Below are 17,375 nucleotides of genomic sequence, written 5' to 3'. Positions count from 1 at the left end.
TTTATGTTTTACTCGAGGGGTTACGGGGACCGGGAAGCCGAGGCGGAGGGCGGGCGGCGCGAGGACGGCGGGATGTTCGTCAGCGCCGGGATAGGGAATCATGGGGTCCGGGGTATGCTACAATCGCGGTGAACAAAGAGGGTCGAATATTGTTAGGCTGAAGGCAGAGTGTCAGAGAGGGGCGTCAGGACTTGTTACGTTTGTAGTGTCAAGTGGCTCACGCACCAGAGAGGTAGAGTACGAAGCTATCGGCCCTTTAATGGCTCCGTGTACCCAACACAGCCCCGATAACCACGGCGGACACGATCACGACAGTAGCCACCGATGCCCACAAGCAGCGCCGCGCCCATCTCTCCTCGGCCAGCTCATACACCGCGATGCGCCGCCCGCGCTCCTCCGCGGAGTTCACCGGGAGGCCTTCGTGTTCGATGCGCGGCCTGGGAGGACGAAAGAGAAAGACAGCGCCGATGAGCCACAGCAAGGGGCATGCTAGAGCACGTCAGCGCGCCGTCCTTCACGTATAAGAGACACGGAAGAGGAGGGACAGAAAGGGATAGGACGCACCGAATCCAAACTGGAACATGCGCTTCGAGAGCGTCGTGGGTTCAGGATAGACGTTCGTGACCGCACTCGCTTTTACTTTGGCGGCGTCGCGCTCAACGAGCACGCTGCCCCACTTGGACTTCTTCCCTGTACTGCCATACGAGCTCGCCTGCGAGGTAATTTGCGAAGAGTGGTCGGACGAAGAGGCGGGCGGAGGAGGGCGAGGACGGGGAGCGGCACCCCCACTGAAGAAATCAGCGAGCAGCTCTTGCTGATACTGAAATGCCGCAATCTCGGCCGCTTGGCTCGGGTTGGGATGGGGGGACGTTGGCAGAGTGATGGTGACGGTGCGATCTGCCGAGTTCATCTGGGCAGGGTATGAGCTAGAAGAAGTCTTAGAGAACATGGTGGTAGTGCAGTGAGTCGACGAGGGACCAGTGGAGTAGTGACTAGTGATGGATGGTGGAGGCCCAGTGGCGATGATGGTCTGAGATGAGATGATCGTGCTTCAAGCACTTACTGGGACGAGAGGCGGGAGTCAAATGGACGAAGAAAGTGAGAGACGCGATTGTTCGACGTTTTAAGCTTACCCTCCGGACGCGCTTTGGACTGGCATCCGGGTCCGGTACGGGTGTTGCGGACGCGCTTGACATGCTGGGCACTCACGAATTGTCTTCGTGCAGTAGATGTAATCACTGTTATGCGTCTAGTATGGCGCGAAGACAATAGAGGCGGTTACTTCTGCCGCCGGGCTTTTTGTGTTCTGTCCCGCCTGTTCGCGCTAAAATGAGGGCTGGAATGCGATACTGAGGGCATCGATTAGTGGAAGAGGGTGGCACAAGATCCGAATTCTCACCTTGGCCTTCGCTTCGGGGCAGGCGATCTTATTTCTTTTGTTTCGCAGATCAGGCATGACTGTGCTAGGGAACGAACAAGACAATAAGCCCTCGCCACGAGGCAGTGTGGTCGCTGCGGCAAACGCCGAGCCATAGACGCGCCCATGTGAGCGCGACGCGACGCGTCGGTGGCACTGCTCGCGCATCGTGTCTTGCCGGGCGTCAGTACTGGCTGTGCTCCGCGCGCGAAGGCTCCGCATGATGAATGAGAATGAAAGCCGATTATATTGACGTAGCGGAGTGCAGACATTAGATCAAGACAATCTCTGTAGAGGGAGGGTAGAGAGTACGCTCTTCATGGGAGTTGCTAGTAGGAGACAGATCGACAGCGGCCATGCCACGACATTGAGGAAGAACCGAGTCCAGAGGTTGAGGCGAGAATTAGGCACAGCTACGAAGGATCATTGGATGCGGGGAGAGGATAGTCTCTCGAGCAGCGTCGGCTTTCTCGGAGAGACACGTCCAGCCAGTCGCCTGCGTTTCACGACAACGTCGAGTCGGTCGGGGGTGATGATGCTGCTGCCCCTGCGCTTGGCTCTCAGGACGAGTGGGCTGTCTTGCATGTAGCAGCTAAGTGCTGACGTGGATACGCCAGGAGTCTGCTCGACACTCCCCGTCAGCCGTCTTCTCATACACGTGAATGCGGCGCAACTACGTACCACATCGTCCGTTCCCGGAGGAGAGATAATGACGGAGACGTCCTCGGATCCTATGACGCGCGAAGAGTCTATGAATACGGCATTGCCGTTGTGACCGTCAGCCGACTGTACCATACGCCGCCCTTCCTTTACGTTTGCTCCACGGAGCGCAGGAGTGGCACTCACTCGCGCTGCGGGCCTCGCCTCGTTCCTTAAGGAAGGTCGCAATCTCCGCACGAAGCCTCTTCTGTGTCGCCTTCTCTTGCAGGATGTGGGCACGCGCTGCATCAACCTGGGCCTGGATATTCGCACACTGCGCCTCGAGGGTGTGGCACGCAGCGTCGCGTTCAAGGGTGGTCTCGATGAGGACCATCAGACCGCGGATGGTCCCAGACATGCCCGGCGTAAGAGATAGCGCAAGCGCGAGCGACATGTTTGATAGATGTGGCACGTAAGGACTGGTAACGGTAGATGGATAAGCCGAAAAGAAAGATGGTCCGAGGAGTCAGAGGTAGTGGGGCTAACCAGCGCGTCGCTGGCTGGATCGTGAGCATGACAGAAATACCCGTGGCGCGAGGCTGCCCTATGATGCACGTCGTCAGCCTCAGGTACAAGGAGGAAAGTGAAACAGTGTCAACCGCTGTGGTCAGAAGAGCAGCACCGTGTCAAATCGGCCCGAGGTGGACATGTCGCTGACCCATCCTCGCGAACGACCCAGCCCAGGTGCCACAATGTCAGCCTCTCCGAGCACAGGCGTCCGCCACAACACACCTCCAATTCCTTAATTGGATTTTCGTACTCTCCTTTCCCCCACCAGCCGGTCTACGCGGATCTCGTGCCTCATCCGCGCAGCCCGAAGAACTTCCCGTCCACCGCCGCATCTGCAATCGCACAAGCCATGGTCGCTAGAACCCACGCAGGCAGCCCTACTCCCCCGCATTTGCATCTCGCGATCGAGTTGGATTCCGTCGAAGATCTCACGAACGAAGTACTCGCCACGGCCTACCTCCTCCAGCAGCAGATTTACACACTCGAGAATCTCGCCCACGCGACCGAGGAGCGCGAGACAACGCTCCTGCGGCAGCGCTCGAGGCTGCAGGACCTGCTGCGACTCGTCACCCACATGGAGACGACCGAGGTACGCGCAACTGCCTCCCTCCAGGAAACGCTCGTCCGCACCCGCACTAGCAAGACAATCAGGTCTTCCAATACGTTTCGCCTCTCGAATCCTGCCTTGCCCTTCCCTGGGCTGGCATCATACATATCCCTCGCTCCGCCGTCCTCCTTCTGCCTCGACACCAAGCCACCCGGGGATCCCGGGGATCCATCTGAGAGCGCTAGCTTGGCGGACGAGAAGGTGGACAAGAACCGCGAGGGGGACGGTAGCGAGCAAGGCGAGACCCCAGGCAATCTGGACATTGTGCCGAAGAAGCAGTCAGTTGCGGGCGGCGATGCCGAGAACACCCCTCTTCAGTTCGCTTCTATCAAGGCCGAAGAGGGGAGCGACGGAGACCTTGCGCCCAGGATTGACCCATGCATCACGACTGCCGGTTCCGTCCCCAGCGCCGGCGGTATGCCGCAGGCTAATCGCTCTGTCGGGGAAGGCGTGGGACGGAGCCGAACAGAAACTGAGCCTGGCGCCTGGCACTTCGAAGTCGACAAGCGGACGAAGCAGGAGGAAAAAGCGGAGCAGCCAGAGACAGCTATCGGACTCGATCCTCGCCTACTGACCGCGCCTGCTGAGGGTGTACGGGTCCAGCCTGCGCCGACTCCGTTCAGGGCACGAAACGAGCGGGCAGGGCTGCAGCAGGATGCGGCTGACTTGGAAGGCTCGTGGAGAGCACGGAAGCCCACGCCATCCCCACGCACCCGTTCAGGCCGTTGGCGTGAACGAGATGCGGCGCTACAGAGTCAGGCTCATGAAGATTGCGCGGCGCCATCGGCCCCCACTGGAGGTGTCCCAGGGCCGTCGGAGGCAGCGCGGACGAAGAAAGGTGGGAAAGAGATGGGTCGTAGTAGTCATGGTGCGGGCACCCAGGCGAAGCATCCTGAGCATACGCCCTCCCCACGAAAGAAGCGAGTGTCTGCGGCCCGAGCGGAGCCATCACCGCCGCGGAAGACAGGTAAGCAGAGCCTCTTCTCCTTTGGCTATCGCTCCAATACTGGGTCTTGTTTAACTGGAGAACAGATGATTCGACGTAGGGAGCCAGAATGAGGGAACCGGGCACACCATTCAATGTCAGGCTTCAAGTGGATGCGGAGGATATGACGATAAGAGAGCGGGAGGAGCTGGCGGGCGGGGTGATTCGGCTGTGAACCCGTGTGCGTAAGGGTACACTGTGCAATTCTCAATCGCATACCTTCATCTTTGCGATACTGGAGGCGGGATCGCCGCTATTCCAACGCTGAGATACCTAGAATAATTCGCCGCGGCAGGAGCTGTGTGATGGTGCGCTGCCGCACCGAGGCACTTCTAGCCAGCTATAGGTCAGAAGTTCGGCTCATCAGATTCTCTTGAAGATTCCCTACCAAGCGATTGCCGTTTGCCACGGAGGGAGAGCGTGGACGTGGAGCCAAGGACGCTTCCAGCATCATAGCGTCACACTTGTAAATGTACACCGCAAGCCAACTCCGTGACCATAAAAGATGCAGTAGGGCCATGACATGACGTATCGAGAGGCGCGAACAGCGGTCGGGACTAGCCAAGGCTGTCGTAATGCTTGAAGCTTGAATGGCGAGACTGGTTATCTAAAGCGCTGCGGCGGCCTATTGGCTGAGTGTGATTCAGTGCAGCCCCAACACGCCTAGGAATAAGATATGGATGAAGTTCTCCTGCAAGAAGGTGCGGGAGCATCGGATGGACACTTCTTCGCGAGCTACGCTGAGCTCGAAGCGACAGTAAAGGGGAAAGTGACATCGGAGAGTACGAATTCAAGTTGCGCCGCTAGTTTGGCCGAACAGACGCCAACGCTTACAATTCCGGCGTTTATCGAAACATCCATCTTCTGATTGCAACCGTGAGCAACGTAGGCGACGGACATTGACACAAACCGACATGAGTGGGAGGCTTAGGGCACACAAGGAGGGGAGATCAACAAAGCAACCACCGATTTCGGAAGATGATGACACCAAAATGATTGAGGCCGGGATCGAACCGACGACCGCCTGTGTGTAAGACAGGAGTGATAACCACTACACCACTCAACCGTACAGACGTTCTCGGTCACATGCCATAACATCATCTGCAGCAAGCTTTGAATAGGGTTTGTACTGCTCATCTACTTTCTGCCATCCGATGAGCTACTCCCATCCCCGAGGATATTTTCCCTTCGTGTGAGTAGCTCAGCTCAACGGAAAAGAGCTCCCGAGGGAACCTCGGCGATAGCATCCTATCATCCTTTCGAAATTGCTGTGGCTGTCTCGAAACGGCAGTGACTCGTTTATCTGATGGGCAGACACCAGAATGCCTGAAAGGCGCTTCGCTGCTTCGACTGGCGGTATGTGTCGTTTCCCTGAGTGGACTACGTCTAAACCGCTTATGGATTTAATCGGAAGGAACCTCCATCAGTTTTCGATACCCACGTTGCTCGTAAGGAGTGCCGTGCTGCGTACGTAACCGCCGCGGATGTCTCGCGCACACTCACGTCTGATGTCCGTAACGTACGGCAGGTGAAGCGATTCAATCCTAACGTCTGAGAAGCGTTTCGCTACTGTTGCGATTGCTCCTCGGTAGTCGCTGCAGTCTTGCACCATCATCCACCAAGTGTGACCGAACTGTTGCCCCGATGGGCAGGATCTTCCCAAGCTAAAGTGGTTTCCAGCAGGTGTCTCTGGACCATTCTACACGTCCGGTGCACTGGCCTGCTCTCACTCCTCGCTGTAACAGCGGGTGCCATAAGGTGTTCTGCTGACCCAGGTTGGAGACGCTGCGGCGCTACCTTTGCCGTATCGACGTTGTGGCAATCGTGCTCTCCCCGCTTGTCGACTACGTTGTCATTCCTCTACATTGTTCTTTGATCACATCACGATACGCGGGCCATCGGGCAAGGCTTCTTCCCCGATCGATTCAATTGCCCTACTGGGAGCGTGAAACTCCCCGAAGCCACCACGCGCCGACCCTGAACCCAAAGTCTTGCAGGAGAACCCAAGTTGGGGATTCAACGCAAAAAGTGGAAATGTGGTATTCGCGGTGAGCTTGTACGAGTTTGTCGGTGCGACACTCCGATCTTCCGCTCATGGTATAAAGCCCGATGGAGCGATTTCCAGTCCGGGCGGCACACCCGCTGGCGTAGAGCCCCACTATGGAGCCTCATTACCTCCACATCTTCGCACCTGTCAGCTTTGCTGCTTGCCTCCTACTCCTGTTTCGAATTGCCATATCTTGGCGGCTGAGTCGGCGTTGTGATCGCGCTCGGTTGCCCCCAGGTCCCAAGGCCATTCCGGTTCTCGGAAATGTTCATCAACTGCCACAGACCTACCAAGAGCGGACATTCGCAGACTGGACGAAGGAGTTTGGTGAGTAGATTCGTGTATTTCCCACGAAGGCGGTGTATTGAGTACTGTCGCTTTAGGGGATATCGTTTTTGCGAAGATCTTCAGGAAACCGGTCCTAGTCCTTGGTTCACTGCGGGCCGCACAAGATCTGCTCGAGAAGAAGAGCGGGAACTATTCGGATAGGCCGCGGCTCATCCTCTTGTCTGAGCTGTGCGTACCGCCCAGTATAGTATTACTCTCACCGTCCTGATGCGCTGATGCGCCCTTCCTCTCTGTTCAGGATGGGATGGGATAATGTCGTCACTCACATGGAATATGGAGACCGTTTCCGCAAGCATCGACGGTGGATACATGACAACTTTCAGACAAAGTCGGCGCTGCAAGGCTATCAGCCCATCCAATGTCGGGAGACATATACTCTTCTCTCCGGCCTGCTTGAAAGTCCGGTGGACTTCTTGGCGCACATCAACAGGTGAGCGTATCACATGCATGGCGGTGTTGCAGCGAACTGCATACGTCCACCAGTGATGTGTGAGACCGCGGGCCACTCTTATCGCCTCGCTAACCGGCTTCCCCTTCGACATTCAGATGGGCGACGGGCATGATCATGGAGATTACGTATGGCCATCGCATCGATTCTCTGGAAGATGAATACGTCAAGCTTGCGCATGAGGCCACGACAGCAACCGTCCTCGCCGGAAGTCCCGGCTCCATGCTGGTCGACTTCTTCCCAATCCGTGAGTAGATCACATTTTCATCCGTCCACTCTCCGCTCGGGCTTCCGATCCCTTCTTGCGGCCGCCGAGTTAGTTTCTAGCGCTCACTCTGCTATCAGTCAAGGCACTGCCAACATGGATGCCTGGCGCCGGATTCAAACGTGAGGCGTTAAGGATTCGCGGGATGGTACGTGCTATGATGCAGAGCCCGTACGAGATGGTGACACTTGCATTGGTAAGCGTGTGCTTTACATTTGACAGTATTGCTTATCATTGACGTATAACAAACTCAGGCTGCTGGGACTGCTAGACCCTCGTTTACTGCTTCTCTTCTCGAAGAGACTTACAGCCGCAATGGGCCGTCCGCGGAAGAAGTAGACGATATTCAGGGCGCAGCCGGCGTCATTTATGGAGGTGCGGTTGATCACTGCTTCCATTCATGCATGTTCTCATTTTTCTGGTCAGCTGGCACTGAGACGGTGCGTATGCGGATCATGATGTCGAGGATCACCTGGATCATCTCACGCATGATCTGCAACAGACTGTCACCGTATTGTCGACTTTCATCCTCGCTATGGCTTTACACCCAGATGCGTTCAGGCGGGCTCAGGAAGAGCTCGATAGGGTTATCGGCAAATCAAGGCTTCCCGATTTTGAGGATAGGGGAAGCTTGCCGTATCTCGATTGTGTCATTAGCGAGGTTCTCCGGTGCGATCGCTCTCCACTGTTGACGTCGGTTCTGTAGTCCTAACGCATCGGCCCTCTGTAGGTGGCGGTGCCCCGTTCCTCTCGGTGTGTACCAGCAACAGCATATGCTCAGCAATCACCTTTCTGCGCTTCGGTCTAACCCTGCGAGTAGGTATTCCGCATAATGCAATGTACGATGACGAGTACCGTGGGTACCATATCCCCGGTAAGACTATGGTCATTGCGAATATGTGGTACGCTTCGCGTTATCGTCGCATTGCTTGTCTTCTGAGGATTGCCCAATCAACATCGTCTCCTGCGCGTGCAGGAAGATGACCCAGGATTCCACCTACTATCCCGAGCCGCAAAAGTTCCGCCCCGAGCGTTGGCTCGAGATGGATCGGCACGTCGCCGAGTTCGCTGATCCACGCAAGATCGTATTCGGCTTTGGACGCAGGCTTTGCCCCGGGCGTGATTTTGCAGAAGCGAGCATTTGGCTCGCTGCTGCCAACATTATCTCTTTGTTCGACATCACTAAGGTAAAAGACCAATGGGGCACCGAGATTGTCCCTTCGGCCGACTATGCATCTGGCTTCGTGAGGTGAGTTGCGCTCGTCTTCGGTTTTCAGAGGGCGAACTGTAAACATTATCGGTTTCAGCCAACCGAAACCATTCGTTTGCTCTATTCTGCCGCGTTGCGACACCGCGGCGGATCTCATTGCTCAGGCGCGCGTCGGTCTGACTATCTAGTCGTTCTTGGGCGCCCTGCGGATCGTCGACACATAGGATGCAATCTGGATGTTTCAGTCCTTTGCGATGGACAGACGGAGTCTTACTGATCAAATCTTGTACACATATATTGTACCACTATACTATGGACGGCATCCCTTGTAAGCCACCCGTTTGCGTCGACGTTGCCCTGGTGCCTATTGCGAGCCAGTGTAATGGTACCTCCCGCGAATAGCAGATGTACCCGTCAGCAAATGATGATATTCAAGAACGGCGAAGTAACCTTGCTAGCGCTACTAAGGTGACCCATTATACGAGATCAGCCAATGTGAGCCCGCTGTGCCGCTGCGCGCTCACTATACCCTCTGTGTAGGATCCTGCGAGTAAGGTTGTGTGTACGAGTAAGGCTGTGCGTACTTGTACGAGTCGTCTTCTTGAGACATCATGGGGATATGCGTTTCCGCCCTCTGATAGTCTACGAGGTCCTGCTTCAGAGGCAAGCGAAGACCGGCAGAGGTGTAGATAAGCACGACAATGCACTCCATGAGGACGGACATAACGAGATAAATCGCCCAATCGCCGGTCGAAGACGAGAAGTGTCTGAGTGCCGAGTTTGACTGGACGGGGATAAGGTGGCCCTCGGTGTCGAAGCCGAACGAAGACGGCGCAAACGCCCCGAGGATGGAGTAAGCGACGCGGACGAGGAGGAAGGGTAGGGATGCAATGATCGTGAAGAGAAGTTTGCGTCTGTACTTCAGAACTTGCTCGCGGTTCAGCCAGCAGAAGGCCGTGACAGCGACGATGAAGGCGTAGAGGACGACGAAGAGGATAGCGCCTATGTGGCGGAGCGTGGCGGCGGAGTCAAGATCATGTTCGTTCTTCGCATTGCTCATATTGACTCCGCCAATGACGGCGAGAATGACCGCAGCCGTGCCGAGAAGGTGTAGGATGCGGAATGTGCGGACGCCCATGAATGGCGTGTTGTCGAGAGAATACTGCGCCCTGTGAGAGGTATCGTTAGACAGGTACCTATAAGTTCTACTTTGGTGTGGAACGTACACCGTGCTCAGGAATCCCAGAGTTGCCAGGAGCAGTGGCGACAGGCCAGCTGACTCAACTATGGTGTAGATGACTTGAAGCGTGACGTTGCTCGGGTTTTGTTCAGAGAGTACATGTGTGATGCCTCCGATGATCCGTGCTGAAGGCAGGTAGATGAGCTTCGAGTACTAGTGCTGATATATGGTCAGAGCAGCTCACCTATTGACAACACTGCGAAGAGGATCCAACCAGCTTTCCGTGTGGCGCCATGTCGTACTGAGAGAACGATGGATAGGGTTAGGATGGGCACATAAAAGACAATCTCTGCGATTGCGATGTCGCCTCGCTGGTCAAGTTTCATGTCCAAGTCGAATCCCTTGGGCTTTTACTGGGGTTGTGAGCAGATGTCTTGGGGCGGAAGGTTTATAGCTTGTCTCATAATTGCTCGTTCTCGTCATAAGCCTCGGGTAGATGTGGGCGACGTTTGCGACAGCGGTCGAGGCGGTGAGCACCATGCCAATGAGATGCAGCGTAGAAGTCCGCAAGGCTCTCCAGGAGAGTCTGGTTTGACATATCCGAGCAGCACGTCGGAAGCGCACTCACTGGGTGCGTTCCGGTCGTCGGAAACAGCATCCGGGTCCCGCCTCGCCTACTAAATGGACGCCGAAGGTGCTGATTCGACGCCGCCACTACTAGCGCTTACGGCAACTTGCAATGCTAGGGCGTTCGCTGTCAACTAGCCATGACAGCGTTGCACAGATCGTTACACATACTGGCCGTGCCCTCGCCGTAGTAGGTCAAGCAGCCATTCTACAGCCATCATATCGTCGCAACTGGTGACCATGAAACCCGGCCATAGGCGAGTACTTCAATTGTAACATACCATGGGAGGTTATGCTAGGGTCACTCTGGGATGCAGGCGATTTGATTATCGCTCGTCTGTACAGCTTCTACTGATGAATTCATTGTGGTCAGAAGACCCTATGCTCGGCGGTGCAGCTGAGCCGCAGTGAGTGCGCTACAGAACAAGGCTGTCGTCGCTAGTGCCTCCGAGTCTGTTGCGGTATTGATCACCTTTGCGAGCTGGCGGACAACCTGCTGCGCGCTCTTTGCCACGCACAAGTAAGACACATACAGGCCACATCCCATTCGGCGCTCCAGCTTGATGAGTTTGCATCGGTAGGTCCATTTACAAGTTCTTTGATGAGAGTAGCGGCCCGTGGAAGGCGTGCCATAGTCTCCCTTTCCCCCGCTTTCTGACCGAGTCCTCGTTCGGTAACGGTAACCAGTTCCAACATCGCCGACACGAGCTCGAGGAGACGGAACCTTTCACTATAGCCTAGATATCCCCGAGTCCACCACGTATGCCAGGCAAGCCGATTGAAGAGGTTGTGATGAGTTCCGCAAGTCATTGGTAGATGGGCCCATTCTTGGCTGTACCTTCAAGGTACACAGAGGATGCTCACCGTCATGTTACAGACGCGCTCGCGTGGTTGGTGAAGAAGTCCACGCGTCTTGTGCCCGCCCCGTAGCCAACAACAATCACAGTTGGTGCCCGGAATCTTCCTAACCGGGGCCGAAATAGGCAAACAAAGGCGACCTGAAAGCACCCCCAGCTGCCGAATCAGCTCGTTATTCAACTCAAACAAACACTGTTCACCCATCTTATACCTCCAGCTTCCGTCGATTACTGCCTTTCGCCCTGACGCCTTTCGCATCAACCACCGCCTTCCACTGGCCGCTGAATCGCAAACCACTCAAAGAACATCAACGAGGTAGATATGTTCGCAGCGTTCATGACGGGCGCGAAGCCCTTCGACCTCGCCGCCACACTCGAATCTTGGTCGACCGCGAACGCCGACCACCTCATCCCTGAATTCAGGGGCAAACCGAAACGCAAGGATGACCCAACCGCCCAAGCATGGCTCGACCTTGTTGAGATGGGATGTGGTGCGCGCCGCGTACCGAAGACCCACTGGCCGGACGTCGCGAAGCACTTCATGGCGAAGAAGGCGCGGGGACGGGTCATGGAGGTCGAGAAGGTGATGCGTGTGCTGCAAGGCGAGCAGTGGGGATGGACTTGGAAGAGCTTCCGGGTCGCCTTCCTGAACATGGGATGTGAGTGCATTTCTTATCCTGTACTTCCAAAACCTACGCGGGCTGCATGCTAACCATGGTTGTGCCGGTGGTTAGGGAACATCGACGAGAAGCAGACACGCGAGGTCAACGTCGAGCGCAAGACGACCGGACTCTGGCGTATCGTTGCGGGGAATAAAGACGAGTCTTCTTCGACTTCCGTCCTCGGCGCAAGGAGCTCCGGAAGCAAAGCCGTCGTGCCCGCGTCGAAGACCGTCGTCGACACAAAGCCGAACAAGCCTTCTCCAAGCAAGCTGCTCAGCTCCGTCCCCAAGCCCGCTGTGCTCCAGAAAGAGAAGGACAAGAAAGACAAGGAGCCCAAGCCCACCCATTCGCGCTCGAACTCCCTCTTTTCCCTCCCCGCGCTCCCTTTCCTTCGCGCCCCACCTCAGCCGGAGCCGTCGATGCTGAACAAGATTTCCGCGCAGGTGCCGCTGTGGCTCCTAGCAGCCACAGAGGCGCTCGCGGGGCTCGCGAACGACAATCCCGACGTCCTCACGGCGATCGCGACGGTGCTCGTGGCCGTAGGGACGATCAGTGGGGGAGGGACCGCGGCCGTTGCGGCCATCGGCGAGGCTGCGGTCGTGGTCGGGCGCGCGCTGAAGTCTGCACATGATAGGGTCAACTCGGGCGGCGGACACGGGCATCATGGCCACTGAGCGTGGTCACCGTCTCACGAACATGGAGCATAGGAATGCTACCTGAACACCGAGGGTGATCACACGAAGTCGCATTGTCGATGGAGTTCGTACCGGATGCTGGACATCCGCGCCGTGCATAGGTCTGCAGCCAGGCTAGTGTTGTATGTAACATAGTCGAATTTGCACCTGAACTCGACGTATCAGGCATTGCCTGTAAGAGAGCCGTCAGCGGTGTTGCTACCCTGAACGGAGGACGATCACCTTTCGAATTTACAACTCAAAAAGAGCAATGATGACATCCGAACGGCGAAAGCAGAGCAACGTAGTAGTACACGAATAATATAGTACTCATAAATGACTGTTGTACAAGTGAATGATGTCCCTATGTCGTAACGTGTATTATCGTACACTGTGCTATCACTAAAGTCGCTCTACGACTCTTCACGTCGGAGGAAACTAATATTATGTATTACCAGGTGCCCGTTGTACGACACGACATCATGACTGGGACTTCTGCGCTTCGCCTCCCTGTTGGACCTGGAGCTTTCCCTCAGTCTGCGACTGTAAGATTGTGCCGAGGCCGACCGCAAGGGAGCCAAGAGCGTGGGCGGTACTGCTGGCGAGAAAGGCGCCACCGGCGCCAGCAGAGATAGCGGGAAGAGCAGGGAGGGAGCCGACGGTGATGAGGACGGCAGAGAGGGCAGTCATGACCTTCGGGTGCTCATTCGTGAGGTACTCGAGGGACTGGCAGGCATTGACGAGCCACGTCGGGACTTGGGAGACAGTCGTCACGGCTGCACAGGAAAGAATACCTGTCAGCCTACTTGAAGGGCTCGAAAGGAAGCATATTGGCACTTACTACCGCCGGGAGTTCCAGCAGGAGAGGCAACAGCGGACGATTCTGGCGTCGACACGGGGGTATTCCTCGCGGAGGAAAAGAACGAGCTGATGTTTGACGTCACGGAAGACGAGGACGCAGACGAGACGCTGTCGACGGAGCTTATAGAGCTCATCGTCGCTGATCGTCGAGGCATCGGCATGGGAGGGAGGTTCTTCATCGTCGAGCCAAAATCGAACGACCGCTGGGTCTTCGGCGGTGGCCGAGGAGGAAGTGACTCCACAGGTGCAACTTCCTTCTCCTTTGTCTCGTTGTTCCTCCTGCCGACGATCCACCAGAGTCCCGAAGGCTTGCTCTGAACCTCGATCGCCTCGGTCTTCTGCGAATCGACGTCCCCTGTACCCAAACAGATGACGTAGATAAGCGCGTCACGTCCATGAATCATCTGCCCTGATCAGCAGAGCGGAGAGGAGCGAAGATCTACGCACAGCCCATATTGCGCATCGCGATCTTGAAGTTCTTCCACGTCCAGCGGTACTTGCCGCCGTGCATGTTCTTCATGACAGCCTTCAGCTCGTCGAAGCGCGCCTTGGCCTTGTCCGCCATGTAGTGTTGCGCGACCTTATGCCAGTACTCGCGTGGAACCTTGCGTTCGATGCATCCAGACTTGATTTGCGCGAGCCAGTCGTCGACGGGGAGGTCCTTCTTCGGGTTTCCGACGAACCGAGGGGCGTCCTTCCACTCGGCGTAGATGGGCTCGAGGTCGAAGGCCTTGATCTTGAACGCATTCAGCATATTGTTTGGAAGCGAGAAGGGCTAAAAGGATGTAGAGTAGAGGTGGGGATGTTGCAATGAGATGATCCGAGCTCCAGGGAGACATACGCGTCGTGTACTTATAGGTCATGCGGGAGGTCAGACCATGGTCTTGAGGCGCAGGGCCGTGGACGATCACCTCACGGGATGCACGCCTGCGCAGACAAGCGAGCTGCGTATCTGCATCAGGTGGGAAATTAACTTCCGCCCGAGTCTGGACAAGAGGAGTTGGGTCGAGCAGTCGCAGGTGAAACGCGGGAGGATCGGTGCGCCGGACTGAGAGGCGCGAGGATGGGCGATAGAGTGAAGTGGCAGGTATCCGGTCCCATGAACAAGTGGGTGGGTCTGCTCGCTCGAGACACGGTAAGTTGTCCGACCTCGTGTGCACCCTAAATCCTGGCTGGACTAAGTGATGTGTGCTGCCACGAGGACTATTAGTACTCACCTCATGTTCTGTGGCCTGACTTACCGTCCAGCCCAGGTGACACGAATATTGATATTCGCACGTCTATTGCTGGAGTATGTTGGGAACGTCGACTTCATATGTATTGCGATGGGTCTTTGATCCAAACCGAAGCCGATCCTGGTAGTAGCAAGGAGAGCCGTTTTCGAGGAGGGTAAAGTTTGAAAGTCGGAATAATGGACCTGGTATCTATTAACAGGTTGTTAACACGTTAATTAACGGTTCAAAAGCCCAGGGGCCTATCAGCCCGGTTATATATTGTTCCAAAGTCCGGTCGGAGGCAGTAGGCGCAAGATACCGAGTTCAAGATAGAAGGCGAGGTTGATCTCCATGCGAAAGCCTTGCGCATGCTTTTGTGCGACCCAGATGATGGAGACAAGGATTACAATGAGGATAGGGTAGCAGATTGCGAGCCAGGCAAGATGATATAACGCGTGGTGATCGTCGATTCAATACTTAGGACTGCTTATAAACCTCGGCGACGTTAGAAAATCTGCTTAACTCTTAATAACACAAGGGCTTATAAAAGTTATTAATCCCGTTCAGAAACGGCCTGATTCGGGCGCCTGTTCATAACTCTCTGTTCGAAAACGATTCTGTTTCTAACCGTACCCTGATTCGCTTGGTTCAGTATAAAGGCGCTCGACTTGGTGGTGGGATCCGGTCCGATACCCCACTTAGTTCGATAAGGTTCGATTCGCAATAGAACTATGGACGGCAATGATCCAATCGACGCTCGAGCACTACTGCACGCCGCTACCAGGTATCAGCACCCTCATCGACTGCGACTTACTTCCACTACGACCTTGGCCCTCTGAGACTATGGAGGTGAATTTCAGAAAGATTGATATCGATCAATACGACGAAGATGCACTACTCTACAACGAGCTGTACGATACCGATCCTCGAGACCCTGCGCAGGCCCTGGACGACACGAAGCAGAATGCCGCCGCAGTACGGGGTTCTCTCGCGAGGTGTGTCTTCATTTCGCAGCCTGTGGAAGCATGATACTGACAGGAATATTGGTCTATAGAAATGACTACGTTGGAGCTCTAACATTGGTGCTCGAGAATGCGCCATACGGCCCGAATGTGGAGGAGGCGAAAGTACGTTCCAGTCGTGCGCGACTGCTCATGGGTACTTATGAACCTGTCTACATCGTAGAACTTGAACCTCCAGACACTAGTAACCATTTTGAATAGCACGAAGGGTACGGACATCCCGGGCATCGTGAAAGCACTGTCAGCCGATGCGCAAGATACTCTTATGAAATACTTGTACAAGGGCATGGCTTTGCCGGGTTGGGGAGACGTGAGCGGTAGTGTTCTTCTGGGTTGGCACGAGAAGGTGCGTCGCTGTGCTCTTCGTCCTTTGCTCAGTCTTGACCAACACTATCACAGTTGACGGAGGTGGCGGGCACTGGTTGTATTGTTCGCGCGATGACGGACAGAAAGCTTGTATAACGACTCACAACTCAGTGTACGATATTGGCAGACTTCAAGTGCTCTGTATCCCCTTCCTGGCATCCGTTCATGGAACGTCCATGCCGTCTTGTCGCGCCCCATGCTGTCACTCGCTTTTCTTGTCGCCTCTAGACGTGCTACCGAATATACCCGCATGATCTATGGCTGCGCCAATATGGCACACACTGCCTTCGGGTAGTCAGACGTCTCAGGGGCTAGGATGCTCCAACGACTGCAGCGCGCTGGGCACCGACCCGGGAGTAACTCCTCACTTCGCCCTCCACCAACTTCACTGCCGCAACAATAGTGTATATTTGGTAGAGTTTAGGGCGAAATATCTTGGGCTATCTGACATTCGCTCGATATACAGACGCGAATTTTCTGAGTGAAGTGGAGCGTGAGGATATTTGCTTTTGAGCGAGCGTGTGTCGAATTTACTGGTACGGTGGCACCCTAGATGCCCTGGGCGCTAAACGTACCACCCATCGCGCAGGCATCCCGCGGTGCGTGTATAGCACTGAAGAGGGAGGATCCTGAACACTGCTTTCCATCATGGAAACTCACGACATTGACAAATCTCTCTAAGGACACAAATCATTCTGCAGCAGCGTTCTCTCGAGGTCAAGTGGAGCACGATCTCGAGCGATCTCAATTCGAGCCTCGATATTGTGGCCCAGGCTCTGGCAAATCCTGTACTGGATCACAAGCATGATGTTTCGCTTGTCTTCTTGAGTAGAGGGCCCTGCCACTCGTTCTTCGATAACACCATTGCTAGCCATGCCATGAATGGACGCCCCGTGCACATTATCTTCTCAGCAGATGACGCCTGCGGGCGGCTGCATGCCGACTCACGTTTACTGCACCGACAGGAAGAGTTCGCAACGTTCGAAGACGTTGAACAATTATCAAGTGCGCTGGATAGGGCACCGAAGGCCAAGCGGGGATTGTGTACTGCTGGTGGAGGTACCATCAACGGACTCGCACGCCATAAAATTTCCGCTCGCTTGAGCTCATCTGCTAGCATTGCGTGTTCCCTCATGCAGCAAGACGTAGAGCCACGCTGTTGTGGACGGTGAAGTTGTCGGTGACCGTATCGATGTCGGAGGCGTTAGAGCTGTGAGTGATGTTGCCGAAGCGGCCGAATCCGTCCAAATCGTAACTTCCCTCTCGACCACCACCATCGCAGGCACCGTCTGCGACAGCGCGCAACCTATCCACCCCACTCTATTTTATGCCCAGTAGGCCCTTCGAAGCTCCCCCCAGAAGAGAGAACCGACACA

General features: G+C 55.6%; 5 protein-coding genes and 1 non-coding gene across 6 annotated transcripts; 2 read left to right on the top strand and 4 right to left on the bottom strand.

The window, feature by feature from the left end:
* Positions 1–256: 256 nt before the first annotated feature.
* Positions 257–1,196, bottom strand: DICSQDRAFT_171213 (uncharacterized protein; the record flags this gene model as incomplete). The annotated part of the gene is made up of 3 exons (XM_007366859.1): positions 257–489; positions 565–1,030; positions 1,134–1,196. 3 exons carry the CDS (start codon positions 1,194–1,196, stop codon positions 257–259), a joined length of 762 nt encoding a protein of 253 aa, XP_007366921.1.
* Positions 1,197–5,211: 4,015 nt separating this feature from the next.
* DICSQDRAFT_t111 lies at positions 5,212–5,284 on the bottom strand. The gene has a single exon. It is a non-coding gene; the product is annotated as a tRNA-Val (tRNA).
* A 1,094-nt stretch (positions 5,285–6,378) lies between these two features.
* DICSQDRAFT_107634 (cytochrome P450) lies at positions 6,379–8,724 on the top strand (the record flags this gene model as incomplete). Its single annotated transcript, XM_007366858.1, has 12 exons — positions 6,379–6,592; positions 6,649–6,781; positions 6,852–7,043; positions 7,160–7,308; positions 7,407–7,522; positions 7,581–7,701; positions 7,753–7,766; positions 7,829–7,995; positions 8,057–8,079; positions 8,147–8,228; positions 8,303–8,575; positions 8,634–8,724. 12 exons carry the CDS (start codon positions 6,379–6,381, stop codon positions 8,722–8,724), a joined length of 1,575 nt encoding a protein of 524 aa, XP_007366920.1.
* A 335-nt stretch (positions 8,725–9,059) lies between these two features.
* DICSQDRAFT_107631 (uncharacterized protein) lies at positions 9,060–10,235 on the bottom strand (the record flags this gene model as incomplete). Its single annotated transcript, XM_007366857.1, has 3 exons — positions 9,961–10,235; positions 9,763–9,901; positions 9,060–9,705 (listed from the first exon to the last, which is right to left on the bottom strand). Exons 1-3 carry the CDS (start codon positions 10,100–10,102, stop codon positions 9,060–9,062), a joined length of 927 nt encoding a protein of 308 aa, XP_007366919.1. The 5' UTR covers positions 10,103–10,235.
* A 2,637-nt stretch (positions 10,236–12,872) lies between these two features.
* DICSQDRAFT_88061 (uncharacterized protein) lies at positions 12,873–14,766 on the bottom strand. Its single transcript, XM_007366856.1, has 4 exons — positions 14,615–14,766; positions 13,845–14,565; positions 13,378–13,752; positions 12,873–13,312 (listed from the first exon to the last, which is right to left on the bottom strand). Exons 2-4 carry the CDS (start codon positions 14,149–14,151, stop codon positions 13,017–13,019), a joined length of 978 nt encoding a protein of 325 aa, XP_007366918.1. The 5' UTR covers positions 14,152–14,565; positions 14,615–14,766; the 3' UTR covers positions 12,873–13,016.
* Positions 14,767–15,454: 688 nt separating this feature from the next.
* On the top strand, positions 15,455–16,095 carry DICSQDRAFT_63292 (arp2/3 complex 16 kDa subunit; the record flags this gene model as incomplete). The annotated part of the gene is made up of 4 exons (XM_007366855.1): positions 15,455–15,606; positions 15,666–15,738; positions 15,797–15,979; positions 16,033–16,095. The coding sequence occupies 4 exons, from the start codon at positions 15,455–15,457 to the stop codon at positions 16,093–16,095; spliced, it is 471 nt and encodes a 156-aa protein (XP_007366917.1).
* Positions 16,096–17,375: the final 1,280 nt, after the last annotated feature.

Source organism: Dichomitus squalens, assembly GCF_000275845.1.
Source record: "Dichomitus squalens LYAD-421 SS1 unplaced genomic scaffold DICSQscaffold_21, whole genome shotgun sequence".
NCBI classification, from domain to species: domain Eukaryota; kingdom Fungi; phylum Basidiomycota; class Agaricomycetes; order Polyporales; family Polyporaceae; genus Dichomitus; species Dichomitus squalens.
This window is presented reverse-complemented; position numbering and strand designations above follow the sequence as displayed.